The sequence below is a fragment of the Erpetoichthys calabaricus genome, chromosome 3 (genome assembly GCF_900747795.2).
Source record: "Erpetoichthys calabaricus chromosome 3, fErpCal1.3, whole genome shotgun sequence".
NCBI classification, from domain to species: Eukaryota; Metazoa; Chordata; class Cladistia; order Polypteriformes; family Polypteridae; genus Erpetoichthys; species Erpetoichthys calabaricus.
The window spans coordinates 112,564,737-112,582,600 of record NC_041396.2 but is presented as its reverse complement, the minus strand read 5'-3'; the positions used below and the strand labels follow the sequence as shown (position 1 = coordinate 112,582,600).

Here is a 17,864-nt window from a genome sequence, read left to right as displayed (position 1 = left end):
AAACCGGAGTACCTGGAGGAAACCCATGCAGACATGGGGAGAACATGCAAACTCCACGCAGGGAGGACCCAGGAAGCGAACCCGGGTCTCCTAACTGCGAGGCAGCAGCGCTACCCACTGCGTCACCGTGCCACCCCAAAAAGAAAACATTTTAAAAACAAAAAGAATGAATTCTTACTAACTAACACACATTAAAATGATTACTATATTAAGTGAACATTTAGTGTAACCAGTTTGTGATAGAAAGAAAATTGGAATCTGGAAAATAGTATTTTGCTTAATTAAGGTAGGAATCCAGTTAAAAAAAGAAATTGGTTTGGATAAAAAAAGTTGCAGCCACAATGATTGAATATGAGAACCAGTGTACTAGACTATATTATATACAGTACTATACTTTTAACTATTCGTGCTCAGATGGCAGAAGAAAGAGATAGAGAGTGACAGAGACACAGAGAGAAAGAGAGTGGAATATATAGGGACAGATGTGGAACAGGAGTGGCAGACAGAAGATTGAATTTGTTAAGCAGGCTTAGAGATGTTTGTCACTTTGGTTTTTCTCCTTTTATTGTGCTTATTTATATAATAAAGATTTATTTTTTCATACATTAACCTTCTTGGGATCACTATTTTTAGGAAGTTTGCTACAGCAGTACCCCCTATCGTTTACATCATATTACACAGATATATAGTCACTCAGTATTCAATTTGTGCTTCCAAAGACTATACAGGATACACCATTAGTATGTGTAATTTTCCAAACCTAGTGTCTACTCCTAGATTAATAATAGTGAATATGTAAATATGTAATCAAATTATCAATGCATTCTTACCCACAAAGTATGATAAGAGTATTATTTACTGCAATATGGTAGATACTTGTGTTTAAAAGTAATTTAGAAAGGTTATACATCCACAAATGTATACTTAATGTAGAACTTTCAAAAAATTACTCTCCATAATACAAAGTATGTTGGGGAGAGAGAGAATTGGGTGGCAGGGGTTTTAGGGAGTTTCCACAAACTGAAATATTAAAATTATAATTTGTCATATACTTTTTATTCTGTATCTTGTCATCTTTTGGGCTATAATTATGTCTTAAAAGCAATACTGTCCACATTTAAAGTTGCTTAAAACTTCATAGTTTTTCATTTTTCTACTTATCTAATTATACTGTACCTTTAATCCTCCAAAAGTACGTTTCTTTTTTTGATTCTAGCAAACTTTTTCAGCAACTGCTCTTTTTCCATTTTTCCAACAATACAGTAGTGGTGTGTTCTCAGTACATTCTCTTGTTCATTTTCTGTCCTATTTCTGCAGCTATTCATTTTCCACACACATAATTTTCTTATTTGTATGTGTGCTGCTGCTATGAAGGCTGTCTTAATACCAAAAAAAACAAACAAAACAAAATTAGTTTATTTATTTTTGTCCCTATTTTTTCAAAACCCCTTAGTTCACTTCAGAATCACAGGATTTTTCACAGGATTCTCTGTGATTTTTGCCTTAGGAACTAGACAAGAATCAAACCTAAACTGGGTTTTAGACCATCACTAGTCACACTCAGCCACGTACCAACATTTACTCACATACTGCCGGTCTGAATGATAAGTTGCCTGTACACCATGATTGCCCAGTACAAAGCCCACAACAACACAGGCCGAACATGCAGACAGTGAATGGGCTGGAATTCAAACCACTACTGCTTTTACTCTTCTCTAAATATATTGCCATGGATGGATTTAGAAGGTATATATGATATAACGAAGGAATGCAGCTTTTAGTTAATTAGGCCAATAAATTTTGGGCACATGCTAATTCACTTGAAACATGAGGAAATCCATACATCCATTTTCCAAAGCTGCTTATCCAAGTTAGAGTCGCGAAGCACCTGTAGACTTCGCAAGCAATCATCGGGTTCAAGAAACAACGCCACTTCACATAATTTCAATTTATATTAGTACTTAATAAAAGACTGCCAGGTTAGACACAAATTCATTGAGACTCTCAAATGTACTGAGTGGGGTTGAAACTGACAGGAAACACTAGAATTAACTGAAAATAATTGATCTACTACTGCGCGATAACCCATCCTTTTGTCTCATGCCCCGGAACTAGAAATAGAGTTGCCGCGGCGACCGCAGAAAGGTCAATTTAAAAATGGCTGCCGGCAGCTTGTTGAAGGCTGTCACTTTCACGGCATTTGGATTCCGGTCTGTTGTTAATGGCTGTAAACAAGAGCTTTTCCAGAAAATCAACAAATTCCCAATATGGCCTTTAATCGGGCCAGCTCACAGCAGGGGTATCAGACATGGTGAGTTGTTTATTGTGTGGGTAGGTTGGTAGAACTGTCCGATATATTTCTTATGAAATGGGTCTTTCAGATTGTTTTAAATTGTTGCTAAACTGTTTAGGCATAAACAAAATATCTAAACCAACGGGGTGATATTGTTTGTGCTTTGCGTTACTTTGTTAAATTGGTTGTGGCTGGCAGTACAGATTACTTTATAACAAAGATATTGCTTGCACTCCGGGACTTCATGAAAAAAACATAATTTCAAACATACTATATGTATCTTGAGACCTTTCCTTATTTACTGCGAATATGTCGTATGTTGTGCAGTTGATTGATTTTTACAGTGTAATTTACAAACTAAATTTTTTTAAAGCAAAAAAATACAATGTTTGCACATTGTTTGGGTACGTTTTATATGCTCTGTGCCAGCGAGTTGACAAATACGTGTGGCTTATACTGCTAATTGCCCTTTTCTTCTCAATTATAGTTGTGGAGAAAACAGAAGGGAAGACGACGTTGGTGAGTTTGCTTTATTTAATTCTCTTCTGTTTTGTTTTGTTTATTTTATGGAACTTGAGAGTTGTGTTTCATTAAACTCGGCACGTTAATTTGAGATTGGTATTCCGGAACTAATGTTGAAAGATCTTACAAGGCTATTGCTATAGAGAAAAAAAAATAGATTGGTGGAAACATGCAAGACTGATAGTAAATTTGATTTTATGAATAAAACGAAAAGTTTATATGTTGGATCAGTAGATATATTTTTTTCTTCTGGTTCTGTTTTATATGTAGAATGCAGTTTAGTATAAAATATATATTTATTAAGGGCATATACGCATTATTTTATATTGAGTCTTGCGCATTTTGTGTGTGTATGCATGGGTATATACTGTATGTATGCGTGTGTATATATTGTAAGCTGGGGGGCTGATTGCACCCCTACAGGTTAAAAAAAAAAAAGACGCTGAAAGACTACCTTCGCATTGCTCCATTGCTTGCTGGGCTTATTTGCAGCTGATCTATCGCGCGATCCGATCCGATCCGATCCGAGCCCAGCAAGCAATGTGAAGGTAGTCTTTCAGCGTATTTTTTAAAAAAAGTTTTTTTTTTTAACCTGTAGGGGTGCGATCAGCCCCCCAGCTTACAATATATATTGCAGTAAGAGACCTTCTATCTTGAGCTAGGGAAGGCAACAAAGACTGATCTGTAGTAGCCAGAGTGGTTAGTATCACTAAGCATAATGCATTGTCATGTAACCGTTCCATAATAGACTAACGTTTGAAGGAAATCGCCCTTTGTAATTTTTAATTTTTTTTTTTTTTTAAAGATTGGTGGAAAAATAGTCGAAGACAAACCTACACATGATCCCCCAAACCCTTCAGGACAATGTCCAATCTGTAGGTGGAACTTGAAGCACAAGTATAATTACACGGTAAGTATCTTACATTATATGGGTCCACTTCATTCTTTTAATTATACAAGTGTGTTTTAGGGGGCAAGTACTGGATACCTCATAAGCTGCTTATACCATTTTTTTGTTTGTTTATTTATACATCATAGTTTAATTTAATCCTACTACTTTTAATACATAGACCTTGACAGTTTTTGAAAGTTTGTCATCTCAAAGGGATTACAATGATGAATTCCACAAGTCTAGTGGAGAAATGGTGGCAGCCTTTCAACCAGGGTGGAAGAAAGTACAGTAAAAGACTGGTAACAGTTGGTTAATTTAGACATTTGATTATTGACATTTATAATATACTTGAGCAATCATTAAAGTATTTGCAACAAAAGCATGCCACATTAAAATAAAATCGGGTGTATAAACATTTGTATCGATATAAAAAAAACTTTGAACATTACAAAAAGCTACTTTAAAAGTTCCATTTCTAAATGGATGTTAAGTATTTTTCAAATCTGAGTTTTTTTCACAATTGTTGCATATATGCTTTTGCCATGTGAAACTGTGTTCTAAAGTCCAGTGTTTTCTGTAAATTAAAAAAAATGAATATCTTGCCTGCACGGGTATAGAAAGAAAACAAAAGCCATAAATCTTACCAAATGTGGCCTTCTTTCAAACCAACACAGTTGTCAAGTATTGATCCATGTTTTGCAGTTCCGCAAACATTGTAAAATAGCTTGTACATATTTTTTTTTTTAACATAAAACACCAATATTATGAAATTCAGCTATTTTAGGAAAAAAAAATCTGTACACACTACCTTGTAGTCTTCTGCAATAACCTTTTACCCCCAGAGAATAGTTTTCTTTTGAAAGACCAAATCACAGTAAACTGTATATGCTACCTGGTTGGTTTTGTGTTGATTTATTTTTGTAGTTACTAGGGGGCTCTTCCCCCTGCTCTCTTCGCTTGCCCACCCCTAGGTTTGGTTTACTGGATAAACAATTAAAAAGATTGTTATTTTCATGGGAATTGTTACATATGCATTATTTTCACTTTTACTTTAAAATTTTTGTAAAAACAATATTTGTCCTTTATTTCCTGCCCCGGGCATGGTTAAATCTTTCTCGTGGGACGTATAATGCTGCTCGCATTGTGAATGGGGGAGCGGGCGTGTTTGGGGTGGGGGAGGGGGTTTGATGAACACACGCTAAGGAGATGCGGTCGGATCAGCTGTTTTGGAGGAAAAAAAAGTTTTGAACTTTTGCTGGTGAGCTGCGTGTTCTGCTTTTCGCGCTTTGTGTTGATCATTTAAAAGCCTGTACAGCAGCTGTCCTTTTGCCACTTCGCATCTCTGCTGCTCACGTTGTAAGGGGGGGGGGGTGGTATGGTGGCTGAACGCATGCTAAGGAGATGTGCTCGGTTCATCGCTGGCTTGCTTGCAACATGATGCATGCATATTGATCTGCATGTGACAGAAGTGTGATGGAAGTTAGGAAATTACAGCATACCTGGTTTCTTGCAAAAGCAGCTAAAATGTTTTTTGTGGCAGAATAAAAATACGCCACAGTCCTGTTCATAACATGCATAATATGCTATCCTAAGTATATTCCTTCCACTCTGTCTGTGTAGGAAATAGTGTACATGGTATAAAAGGTCTTTGGCAAACACAATGCAGACATAATGGTCAATATATTGTTGTTGTTTGCCTTAAAAAAAAAAAAAAAAAAAAAATTCAATATTTAATTTCTTTATCAAATTCTGTACTTTCCAATTGTATTCTTCCAAGTTCAGAAAGCAAGTCTTTTTTTTTTTTTTTTTTTTTAATATAAATGCAGCATGCTTTTTATAAAAGAAACAAATTAGATTACATGATGAGCATAACATCTTAACAGTTATGCAAAGCCTACCACTCTAACATGAAGTAAATGTAGCCTTAGTGCAGCATTGGCTCTAGAGAAAACCGGAATGTCTGGGAGATTTAATCCTGCTACTTGGGAGGTTTAACTCATTACAGGTGTCAATTCTCTGTTCTAGGATGTATTGGTCTTGAGTCAATTCATTAGGCCAGATGGAGGGATGTTGCCACGACGAGTCACAGGTCTATGCAGTGAAGAGCATAAAAAGATTGAAGTCTGCGTGAAAATGGCTCAAAGGGCTGGTGAGCATATTTATTGTAGTGTTCTCTTTAAACCCAGTGCATTTCCATATCATCACTATGCAAAATTTGTTTGTTTGTTGTCGACAAGTAATTAGTCCATTACCAATGGAGTTCTTGCACTCTCACTCCAGGAGTTCTTGCACCTGATACATTTTAAAAATTGTTAATGCTGTAAGTTGTTATGACAGAGTTGTACTTGTTCAGACAGATATAATATGTGGCAAATTAATAATATTATTTTGATTTGATAATGTTTTGTCAAAAAAAAAATTAGGTTTTGCAAAAAGTTAGCCTTCACATAAGTTTATTTTTCTGACATCCATATCCATCCATCCATCCATTTTCCAACCCGCTGAATCCGAACACAGGGTCACGGGGGTCTGCTGGAGCCAATCCCAGCCAACACAGGGCACAAGGCAGGAAACAATCCTGGGCAGGGTGCCAACCCACCGCAGGACACACACAAACACACCCACACACCAAGCACACACTAGGGCCAATTTAGAATCGCCAATCCACCTAACTTGCATGTCTTTGGACTGTGGGAGGAAACCGGAGCCCCCGGAGGAAACCCACGCAGACACGGGGAGAACATGCAAACTCCACGCAGGGAGGACCCGGGAATCGAACCCAGGTCCCAAGATCTCCCAACTGCGAGGCAGCAGCGCTACCCACTGCGCCACCGTGCCGCCCGACATCCATATCCTAATTGATAAAACTTTATATCTTCTATTGCAATGTCAGTCAGTCAGTCAGTCAGTCATTATCCAACCTGCTATATCCTAACACAGGGTCACAGGGGTCTGCTGGAGCCAATCCCAGCCAGCACAGGGCGCAAGGCAGGAACAAATCCCTGGGCAGGGTGCCAGCCCACCGCAGGGCACGCACACACTAGGGACAATTTAGGACCGCCAATGCACCTAACTTGCATGTCTTTGGACTGTGGGAGGAAACCAGAGGAAACCCACGCAGACACGAGGAGAACATGCAAACTCCACGCAAGGAGGACCCATGAAGCGAACCCAGGTCTCCTTACTGCGAGGCAGCAGCGCTACCACTGTGCCACCGTGCCGCCCAATTGCAATGTTCAGTTGCTTTATTACATTTTCTTTCTTCCTCCGTATAAAAAACATATGAATTCCATACTATGCTATCAGCAGCATTGATTTTGTATAATGACTTATGTGGAGTGCATCTTTTTTTTTTTTAATAATAATTCTGCAGTAGTCATGAATGTATTCATTCAGCCTGTTATTCCTCTTTATTTATTTAATGTTTTATTGCTTGTATTTCATTTTTCTGTACAGTGTTTATTTATATTTACATAGCATTTTTCACCATTGCAATGTGATTTATAAATTACTGGGATTTTGGCCAGGTGAAATGCTTGTTAATTAATGTATATGATAAACCCAAAGGAGATAAACACTTGACTCCACAAATGCTAACATACACAGGAGAAGTGTAGAGTGGCAATGGGAGATAATACACAGAACAATATAATAAATCTGTGCATAATACTGGTAGTACTATTCTTATCCAGCCACCTTAATAAAAGGACAGGTGTCTGTGTATGTGTCTTTGTGTCAGTGTGTTCTGCTAGGGTTAGGAACAAAAATTTTAAAATAGACAAAACATATAGAAGAGGGGTAAAAATAAATCAAAATGATGATAGAAATATCAAATGTAGTGCCTTTTGGTGATAAGCTTAACTATTCACAGTAGCAGACATTTTAAACAAGGGTGCCCAAACTTTTACATGCAGCTGTAAGGGTGTAAAAATAAGAAATAGGCATATTCTATCGTCTGATGTTATATACCGGCAACAGCAGCCTGCTAGTGATCTCTTGCACCTGTTCGGGCCATGAAAATGAGGCTTATTGTTGTAATGCTAATGACTAACTTTCCATGGTGGGTAATGGACGAGTGAATACAATGATAAATTGATGTGGACATCGGGGAAACCAAAGTAATGATATGACTATTCTAGTAGTCTAGTAGCTAAACCAGGCCAATACAGTAGGGACTACCGCTGCATTTTCCCAGCTAAACACTTCTACTGTAAGAGTGGTTAGTTCAAACAGCGCCAAGAGGAACTGGCAAAAGCGATTGGCTCTATCTAGAGGAAAATGTCGCCACAGGGGAAAGAGAACTGGTGTGTATTAGTATGCCAGAACAAATGCATGTCCATTGTACAAAATAAAAAAAAAAAAAAACATTAGGTCTACTTTGACTGGTTAGATTTCAACCCCTCTTGAACTGGTAGCACAGCTAGTGTAGTAGCTATATAGAATTTTTCACTTTGCATAGAGCATGGCTATTCAATTACAGATTCTTTTGGTCCAGATTTTCAAAAAAAGAAATTTAGCTGGACCAGACATTTTAAGTGCCTGGTAAGCAGCAAGTAATGACAATTTTTGAACCAATAAAAATTAATGTATTGAAAAACAAGTACTATTTATTCATTGTTTCCCCTTTAAATCTGGTCACATCTGACACAGGCACATCAAAAAGTGCACGAAAAATAATAAATAGCTATAACTGAACATAATCGGAGGTAGTAGCAATAGTTTTTTCCATTTTAAAAATAAAGTAAACATTTTGGTCATATCTGACCTACGCACATCTCAAAGTGCATAAAAACAAAATAGTGTACAATATTAGCAATCACATTTGTTTCCTTTTTGAAATACAGTAAATATTTTGGTCATGTATAACACAGGCACATCACAAAGTGTATTTAACAGAATAAGAAAGAACTATCAATGCTATTCTTGTTGCTTTCCTAAACCTCTATGCAGATCCAATCTTGTATATACACACACACCCTGTCTTTGCCAAGCACTCATTAAAATTATTCTGCCACTGTGTGTTTTAAAATGTAGATTTCCACATTATCAAGCTCTTTGTTAGTTGCCAGGGATACTGATACATCTTTCTGCTTTTTATTATTGCTGGTCTAAAGCTTACCTTTTATTGAAGCCTAAACTAATCAGTTGTTTGATTTCATTAAGAGAATAATGCATTATAAATATTTTGGTAATGCAGATGATAACTATTTTGCTACATGATTTATTATTTAATACAGATTAAAATAAAGTGTAAATATTGTAAGGGTAAGCAGTCTTGTGAAGTCCATAGCTTGCAGTAATTTTATATGTTGGAAAAAAAAAATTAACATACATACGGAGTTGAAAATACTTTTTAAACTATTGTGTTTGGGAGTAGCTATTAAATTTAAGTAAATGCTTGCTTAGGCTACTAAAGAGAAGCAGTTGCTGTTTTAATAACTGTTCTAACAATTACTTTTGAAGGCCTTCTGCCAGACCACAAACCTGCTCTTCCAGAAGGTCATGTTCCGAAGAGAAAAAAGCCTCAACTAAACAGGCAAGTATTTTTTTCTGTCTTGTTGCATCTTCCAAATTCAAGGAAACTGTAGTTATTTAGGGGAGGATGCACTTACTATTTAAAAAAAAACAAAAAAAAAAACAACCTATATCCAGCTTCAGTAGAAATCCTGGAGATCCTGGGCCTGAATCCAGAAGTGAAAAATTTGCCAAGGGTCACACACCTTGTTATATGTCAGTGTTGCGTAGACCTTGGAAAAACTGGGAAACCCCACTGACTTTGAGATGTTGAATATTAATTTTACAGGCCTTGGACAAGAAAAGGATCAAAAACTCCCAATGACTAGAGATACGCGCCTTTATATGCATGTGGTAGTTTTGATGTGATATCTGGACTTGATATTGTTCTGTAATTTAAGTCAACTTTACATCTCACCAATGTGTTTACATTCAGGTTTAGTTAAAACATTGATTTTACTTTATAGAACTGTGGATGCAGGTTTTTGTTCCTACCAGCTTCTGTTTTTAATTGGACTCCTGGGCTAATTAAGTGAACTGTTACGTGTGTTGGGAACAATATAGAAATTAGAAAACCTAAGTTTGGTTAAAAAAAAAAAAAAATTATATATAAAGTGTACTAATTACTCGGTCTGATGCTAAAGTAGTTGCAGCCTTTGATTATTCAGTGTTGTTTGCTCTGCTTGTTTTTAACTGTCATTAATAAGATTCAATGAAGGGGAAAACTGCAGAGAGAAAGGGCAAAATATAATGAAATCAACAAAAGGGAGTTAAGCATTGAAATCTATAGCAAAAGCAGAAATATTTCTAAATGTCTTATAAATGTAAAAATCATGTTGCTGTGCTTTTCTGAATGTAGAGTAAGAGGGGAAAAAATACCAGCTAATTAAATGAGATCAGTGTTCTCAGGTGTTGTCATTGATTATGAATTTGATTGGAACAAAAACTTACAGCCACAGTGTACCCCTGACTGAGTTTGGTAAGCACTGTTATAGAAAATGTCTTAATTAAGCACAAGATGTAGTGTCAACTATTAAAAATCCTCTCTAACGATTTTGGTGCTAAGCATATGTTTGTTCTTTGTTTTTACCATTTTCTAATGCATAGCATTAATTTTATTTTCTTCTTACCTAAAACTAAAAATATAATCATTAGACTGTTTTGTCCATTCAGTTTTACAAGAGGAAGATGAGTGAAAAGTGTTCATTTTTGGTCCTTAATAATATTCCTTGCCTTTCACTAGACATGGGCATCAAGCCTTGGTCTCGACCTTCTCGCTCTACTTTTGCCAGTGTAAAATTGCAGCATAATGTCTACTTCTTTTAGGCCGAAAGCTGTACCAGTTTAGAATGAGAGCATTTAAATAACAGGCACTTACCGGTACTTTAGATCGAGCTGATTGTGGCCACATATATATGTACAATAGAGGATGTGGAAGGATTACTGAACTGATGCCAAATTGGCAAACACTGGCTTGCAAATGGATCAAAGTGAGATTGTTACATATTGAACAAAGCTGTCATTGATGAATATTCAGCTGTAGCTATCTTTTCATGATCTTCTTAACTCGAATTTATTGACATTTTCATCAGTGAAAAACCTAAGTAATATGTATGCCTGAAGTTATGAAAGATACTTGGGTGTTATTTTTGTAAAGAAAATAATTTTATGAAGATAATAATATTCCTTGAAGGACTATGAAGGCCATAAACAAGCACATTGTTAGGAACAGATGACTATTCTAGTATCCTCAAAGAAACTTGTGATTACAGTATCTGTGTATCTATGTAATCCTGATGATGCTAAATTAGGTGGATTATCAAATATCCACATGCCTTTTAGAATCTTGATAAATATGGATTTTCAGCAGGTGAAAGGCATATTACATTTATAGTAAAGATTTACACCTAAAAATTAAAATGCAACTTTTATGTTGATAACTGAGGTGGAAAGTACATCTTATTTTGGGGGCGATACCAATTTTTAATAGAGCTCTATGTCAGGGACAAGTCAGTTGACAATGCTAATTTCAGCACTGTTATAGGTTTCTGAAGATAATGAGTATTGCATTTTAATTTGCAGATGCCAAAAAAAAAAAATTCCACTGTACTGTGTACATGTGACAAAAAAACCTCAAAGATGGCATGGAAATGTCTCTGGTGTCAGTACAGTTGATTACTGAACAATCTGTAATTTTGCTTTACTGTGTGCTATACCTCTTTTGTGATGCTATTTGCTGGATGCACACAGTGCAACTTCTGGTTCGAGTGAATGCTGGCGGGGCTGGTCGCCGCTGCTCGTCAGTAACTAGACTAATGATTTTTAGCTAATACTGGTGATATTGCCGATATTGCTGATATCTCTGCGTGACTGTGTATGGACTAGCTTCAGTCTAACCCCTTTCGAAACTTGCCTGGTTTGTTTTCTGGATGCCTGAGCTGCTTGTGACCTCGTCTAAAATGTGGACTGGTAAGATATTTATCTGGTTTATGTTTGTTTGGTGTTTCCTATTGCTCGCTATCCAACCTGCAACTGGCCTGCTTCAGTACTCTGCTGCCTCTGCTGCATTTTGATCCGGACATCATATTTCTCCCTTGTCGGAGATGCATCCATCGTGGGTCCCGCCGGAGATTCCAAGGGACACCTTGAAAGTAATTAACTCCTTCTGGTCTAAGTCTCCGCGCCCTCCATGTAACACAGATAGGGTTGCTGACCACAGTGTGTTGGCCAGCCTAGCTCGGTCAGCTACCACCGTTGCCAAATGCGACTGCACCATTGTCAACCTTGGTCTACTGAACATCCACTCACTTGAGAGCAAGGGGCATCTCATCCAGGATCTCCTCATTGACCGTAAGTTTGACTTTCTCTGTTTAACTGAGACATGGCAACAACCTGAAGACCTCTGGCCGGGGAGGAGGTCTCACGATAATTTATCGCAGGAAGTGGAAAGTCCTGCCATTGCCTGCTCCTGCTTTCATTTCTTTTGAATCTACTGTGTGTCAATTGTCTGGGCCTATTCCTACCATCATCGCAACTGTCTACTGGCCCCCCCTAAATCAAACAATGATTTCTTGAACAACCTTGTTACCTTTCTTACCCATTTATCTACAGTTTCTTCAAACATAATACTGTTGGGGGATTTTAGTATACATATAGATATTTCAATATCCCTCTCACTAGAGAGTTTTGGATACCAGCAGTATACTGATGTTCCCACCCATTCTAAAGGACATATCTTGGACCTGATCTGCTGCTCCGGTGTTATCCCTCTCAATCTTAAAACAGATTAACTCACCATAACTGATTGTTTTCTCCTTTCATTTAATGCTAAACTTATGATTGTTTTCTCCTTTCATTTAATGCTAAACTTATTTTTTGTATTACTAAGCTTCCCCGTCTCATATCTTTCCATAATATTCAGAACATCAACTTGGATTTTCTTTCCTCTAGAATTGATTCCCTCATGGACTTTTACAAGCTGTCCACTATTGAAGAATTGGTCTCACACTATAACACTAGACTCAATGTTATTCTTAATTCTCTCGCTCCGTTAACAAACAGATCTGTTTCCTTTTCTTTTTTCTCCCCCCATGTTTTACGCCTAAACTTCGGCTACTGAAAGCCAAGGGCCGGCAACTTGAACGGTTACATAAAAAAACTGGACTCTTTGTCTATGAAGAGATACATAAAAACCATGTACTTTATTATAAGGAATGTATAGCTCAAACCAAATCCAACTATTACACTGTTAATTTCTTCTAATAAAGGTAAGACCAAGTCATTGTTTTCATTATTTAATAATTTTACACAACCTCCAGACTCTTTACCATCATACCTTTACTCAACTGCTTTTTGTAATTCCCTTATGTCCTTTTTTTATTGAGAAAATCCAGAAGATACATCAGTATCTCGATCCAGATTCTTTCAGTATTTCCTCTGAACTACACCCACCTATTCACTCATTTTCCTCTTTCCAGCTTCCCACTTTCTCAAATCTCAGATCTTGTCCGCAAATCTAAGCCATCTACTTGTCAGCTCGACTCCCTACCCACAGTTTTGGTTAAAGCCTGTATCCCCTTTCAGGTCCCTCTTATTTCTGCTATAATTCACTCCTCTCACCACTGGTACTGTTATTTAATCTTTTAAAACTGCTGCAGTAACCCCAATACTGAAAAATACTGGTGACGATCCTACTAACTTCAGTAATTTCCAACCTATTTCTAATCTGCCCTTCATCTCCAAAATTTTTGAAAAAATAGTAGCTGTCCCACAACTTCACTCCCACTTAACTCATAATAATATGTATGAAGAGTTGCAGTCTGGTTTTCATCCTCTCCAGAGTTCAGAAACTGCACTTTTTAAAATTACTAACGACCTCCATATGGCTGCTGACTCTGGATTAACTACTATTCTCATCCTCCTTGACCTGAGTGTAGCCTTTGATACTATTCGTCATACCACTCTCCTTAATAGATTATCTTTGATTGGCATTACCCCCACTCCACTAGATTGGTTCAGGTCCTACCTCTCAGGCCAGACTCCGTTCATTCAGCTTAAAACTTTCACATCCCAACCCACCACTGTTACTTCAGGCCTTTTTATTGTTTACCTTCTTCCCCTTGGCAATATCTTTCATAAATATAACATTAATTTCCACTGTTATGCTGATGAGAGCCAGTTCTACCTTGCTAGTAAACCCATCTCTTCTTTTCCACCATCTTCGCTTATTGACTGCATTGCTGAAATTAAATCCTGGTTTTCTTCAAATTTTTTTAAATTAAGCAGTGACAAAACTGAGGTTCTCCTCATTGGTACAAAATCAACATTATCCAAATCCGATAATATTTCACTTTTCACTGCCTACTTTCACTTACGTAATATTAATCGCATCGCCCATCCCTCACTCCCCATATCACTGCCATCCTTGTTCACATTCTTGTTACTTCTCATCTGGACTATTGCAATTCGCTGTTTGGTCTCTCTAATAAATCCCTCCATAAGCTTCAGCTGGTCCAGAATTCTGCTGCCTGCATCATTGCTCAAACCCCACCTATTCACCATATTACTCCGGTCTTGTAGCAACTTCATTGGCTGCCAATTAAGTTTCAAATTGATTTTAAAATTCTTCTGTTAACATTTAAAGCCATTCATAACCTTGCCCCTCCATACCTGTCCGACCTTCATTTTGCCATTCCCTCCCATAACCTTGGATCCTCTTCCTCCATCCAGCTGATCGTCCCTCTTGCCCATCTAACCACCATTGGGAGCAGAGCATTCAGCTGCTCTGCTCCCAAGCTCTGGAATCCTCAACTTTCAAATGTAAACTTAAAACCCATGTGTTCAATATGGCTTTTTTTCTCTTATGATTACAATGGCTTTGTTTGGTTTTAACTTCTTATATTTTCTCTATTTTCTGGTACTTTTAGTTCTGTTTATAATGTGCTTTTTATTTATCATTCGTTCGGTGTCCTTGAGTGCTTAGAAAGGTGCCTTGGTATAAGTGTAGTATTATTTAATAAAAAATGTTAAGCAGATGTATTTTTACTGAGTGTATAAACAGTTAAAGAAGACTATCTTTGTTTAACATTTAAAGTAAACTTTCTCCTATAAGAAAAAAAATCATAGTTTAGAAAAAGGACTCTGCTTTTAATGGCATCTAGTGTTAATATTTTCTAATATCCCAACTTTGTATTGAGGTTAAAAGTCATTTGAATTGAGAGAATATTTTTAGATGAGAGCTGTGGTGTTAGCAAAGAATGTTACACTTTGTGTCTTTAGGTACATATAGCGCTTCCCCAATTACCTCATCCCCAACCCCAAAAAACTGCATTGACCACTCAAAGTAGACATACAAAGCACATGCAGTATGTTGAACTTGGTACTGAAAACATTCTTACTTCCACTAAAAAGAAACCATTTTGCTAATGCCTACTGTTACCACTCTTTACTGCAAAGCTTGGAAGTTGTTTTCTATGGCAGGGAGAGTGTAATATTTCTTGAAAATAATTCAACTTTGAATAGGTTCATAGTAGAAGCATGCCTAATTTTAAAACTGTCATGTGTTCAGCCCAAGCAGCAGAAATGTTTAAAAATTTGATGTATTCATTAGTTAAATACCTATAAAATAAGCATTGTTTTCTCCAGGTTAGTCCTTAATGGAGAACAAAATACACTATTTTCACTTTTGTCTTTTTGGATATACTATATTATTATTTCACTCACTTTTAGGTATTTTTTATATAATGGAGTGAAACCAGTAGTCCTGGACATCCATTTTGTTCACTATTTTTTGTTACAACTAGAAAATCGTATTGAAATGTTTAATGTGCCTGAAATTCTACAGTGGTATAGTTCTGAGAGATGTTTGTAACAATTATTTATGTTTTTAACAGCATCTGACTTTTCACATGACTTTACTATTTCTTCCTTTCAGATACCTAACTCGATGGTCTGTGAACTCTGTCAAGCCTATTTGGAAAAAAGGCTTGAAGTGGTGCAAGGTTCGAATGCCTGTTGGACATTACAGACTACAAGACAATGTTAAATATGGAAATAAGTCTATGTATCTAAAGCACTGATGAAAAACTGGTAAACCCAATGAACTGGTCAAAGATCTAAGGAAGGCTGCTTTTCACAGCACTATAGTAATAGTATGTAATATATTTGTATTGCATATAAAAAGCTTTGTTTTTGGGAAAACAAATGTGTACCAACATTATTCTAAGTATTTGTTTAAAATGTATGCTCATTTCAAAATAAGTTCAACTAGTTAAAATTAAACATTTTTCAAATTAATTATAAGCTTTGCACTATTTCACACATTGAAATGCATCTCAAGTATTGTGTGTCCAGATAAGAGAGCTAATGTCACATTCACTGCACAAAATCCAGTCTGATTTCTGCTTGCATGGTGGTTGCATGGAGATAAAAATGCTTGCATTTATATTGTACCATGTTCCACATGGTAGGCTGGGTTTGTTTTCTATTTGTTCCTTTATTGTTATTTGCTGAGAAAAGCCAAGCAAAATGACACCTTTTATTGGCTAACTAAAAAGATTACAATATGCAAGCTTTCGAGGCAACTCAGGCCTCTTCTTCAGGCAAGATGTAATACAGAAACTGGAGTTTCCTATGTTTATATATACACACTCTAGGACAAGAAACAACATTGGTAAATATTTAAATGAGAAATTTTGAATGTAAAAAATTAATAGATTCATTCAGGCTAGGGTTAATTTAACAAGAGAGAAAAGAACAATGTATTGTCAAGATCTCTGGATAAGATAACTGTCCAACAAAGTCTTTTGAAGTTTGTAATGAGTTTTTTCAAAACAATGTGGGTCTGTAGACAGGTTGTCTGTCATTCTGAGAGATGTAAACAATCCTCATATCTGGCCATAAAACTCTTGTCTTTATTCAATCCATGTTGTAAAGTATTAAATTTTAGCATGAGTTTAACTTCCCATTCTTTTCTCTCTTGCTGTGTTTTGAAGTTGCCCATAAGCACTGTGACCTTAAAGTCCTTCTCACAGTGTCCATGGCTGTTGAAGTGGGCCGCCACAGGAACATCTGTGTTGCCATGTTTAATGTGGAACCTGTGTAAGTTCATTCTCTGGCGGAGTGTTTGTCCAGTTTCTTCCACATAGAGTGCAGTGTCAGGACATTTCATGCAGAAAATTAGGTAGACTACATTAGATGATCTGCAGGAAAATGATCCCTTGATGTGATGTTCAAGTCGGCAGTGTGGTATAACTATACGGTCTGTATCATAGATGTGGGCACATGTTTTGCATCTTTTTCTGTAGGCATGGAGATGTGCCATTTTCTGTTGGTTCACTTAGGGAGCCTCGGACAATTAATTGTTGAAGGTTTGGTGGTTGTCTGTATGCCAGGAGGGGAGGTTCAGGAAATACATTTTTCAGTGTTTGGTCATTGTTTAGTATTGGCTGAAGTTCTTTTATAATTTTTCGAAGTGTTTCAAGATGTGGGTTGTAGGTGACAACAAGGGGGATGCGATCCTTGTTGTCTTTGTTTTTATATTCCAGAAGGTTGTCTCTGGGTATGGCAGTAGCTCTTCTTATTTGAGTGTCTGTTGTTTTCGGGGTGTAACCTTGTTTGATGAAATCTTGTCTGAGCTCCTGCAGTTGTTGATCCCGGTCTGTTGGGTCTGAGCAAATACGATTGTACCATATTGCTTGGCTGAAAATAATGGAGCGCCTTATATGCTTGAGGTGGAAGCTATCATTTTTCAGGTAGGTCCGTCTGTCGGTTTGTGAAAAATAGAAGTTACAAGGGTGTTGTCTTTCAGTTGAACGGTGGTGTCAAGGAAGCTGACTTCTGTTTTTGAGTAATTCAGCTTCAGCTTTATGTTGGGGTGAAAACAATTATATTCATTATGAAAATGGAGGAGGTCCTTTTCACTGGCAGTCCAGATTATGAAGATGTCATCTATGTAACGGAGATACAACATTGGTTTTACGATGCACATTGACATGAAATCTTCCTCCAATTTTGCCATAAAAAGATTTGCATAGTGAGGTGCAAACCGACATCCCATTGCAGTCCCCATTTGTTGTAAGTAGCAATCCTGTCCAAAAGAGAATAGATTATGTGTCAGAGTGAATTTTATCATTTCTATTACTG

General features: G+C 36.9%; 1 protein-coding gene across 1 annotated transcript; it reads left to right on the top strand.

The window, feature by feature from the left end:
• The first annotated feature begins 2,115 nt into the window (after positions 1-2,115).
• Positions 2,116-16,016, top strand: mrps18a (mitochondrial ribosomal protein S18A). The gene is made up of 6 exons (XM_028797287.2): positions 2,116-2,311; positions 2,781-2,812; positions 3,621-3,725; positions 5,733-5,856; positions 9,171-9,243; positions 15,655-16,016. Exons 1-6 carry the CDS (start codon positions 2,158-2,160, stop codon positions 15,797-15,799), a joined length of 633 nt encoding a protein of 210 aa, XP_028653120.1. The 5' UTR covers positions 2,116-2,157; the 3' UTR covers positions 15,800-16,016.
• The last annotated feature ends 1,848 nt before the right edge of the window (positions 16,017-17,864 follow it).

Coding starts and splice junctions, on each gene's coding strand:
- mrps18a (XM_028797287.2), top strand. CDS start 2,158: ATGGCTGCCGGCAGCTTGTTGAAGGCTGTCACTTTCACGGCATTTGGA. Junction 2,312..2,780: donor CAGCAGGGGTATCAGACATG/GTGAGTTGTTTA, acceptor TCTCAATTATAG/TTGTGGAGAAAACAGAAGGG. Junction 5,857..9,170: donor GAAAATGGCTCAAAGGGCTG/GTGAGCATATTT, acceptor TTACTTTTGAAG/GCCTTCTGCCAGACCACAAA.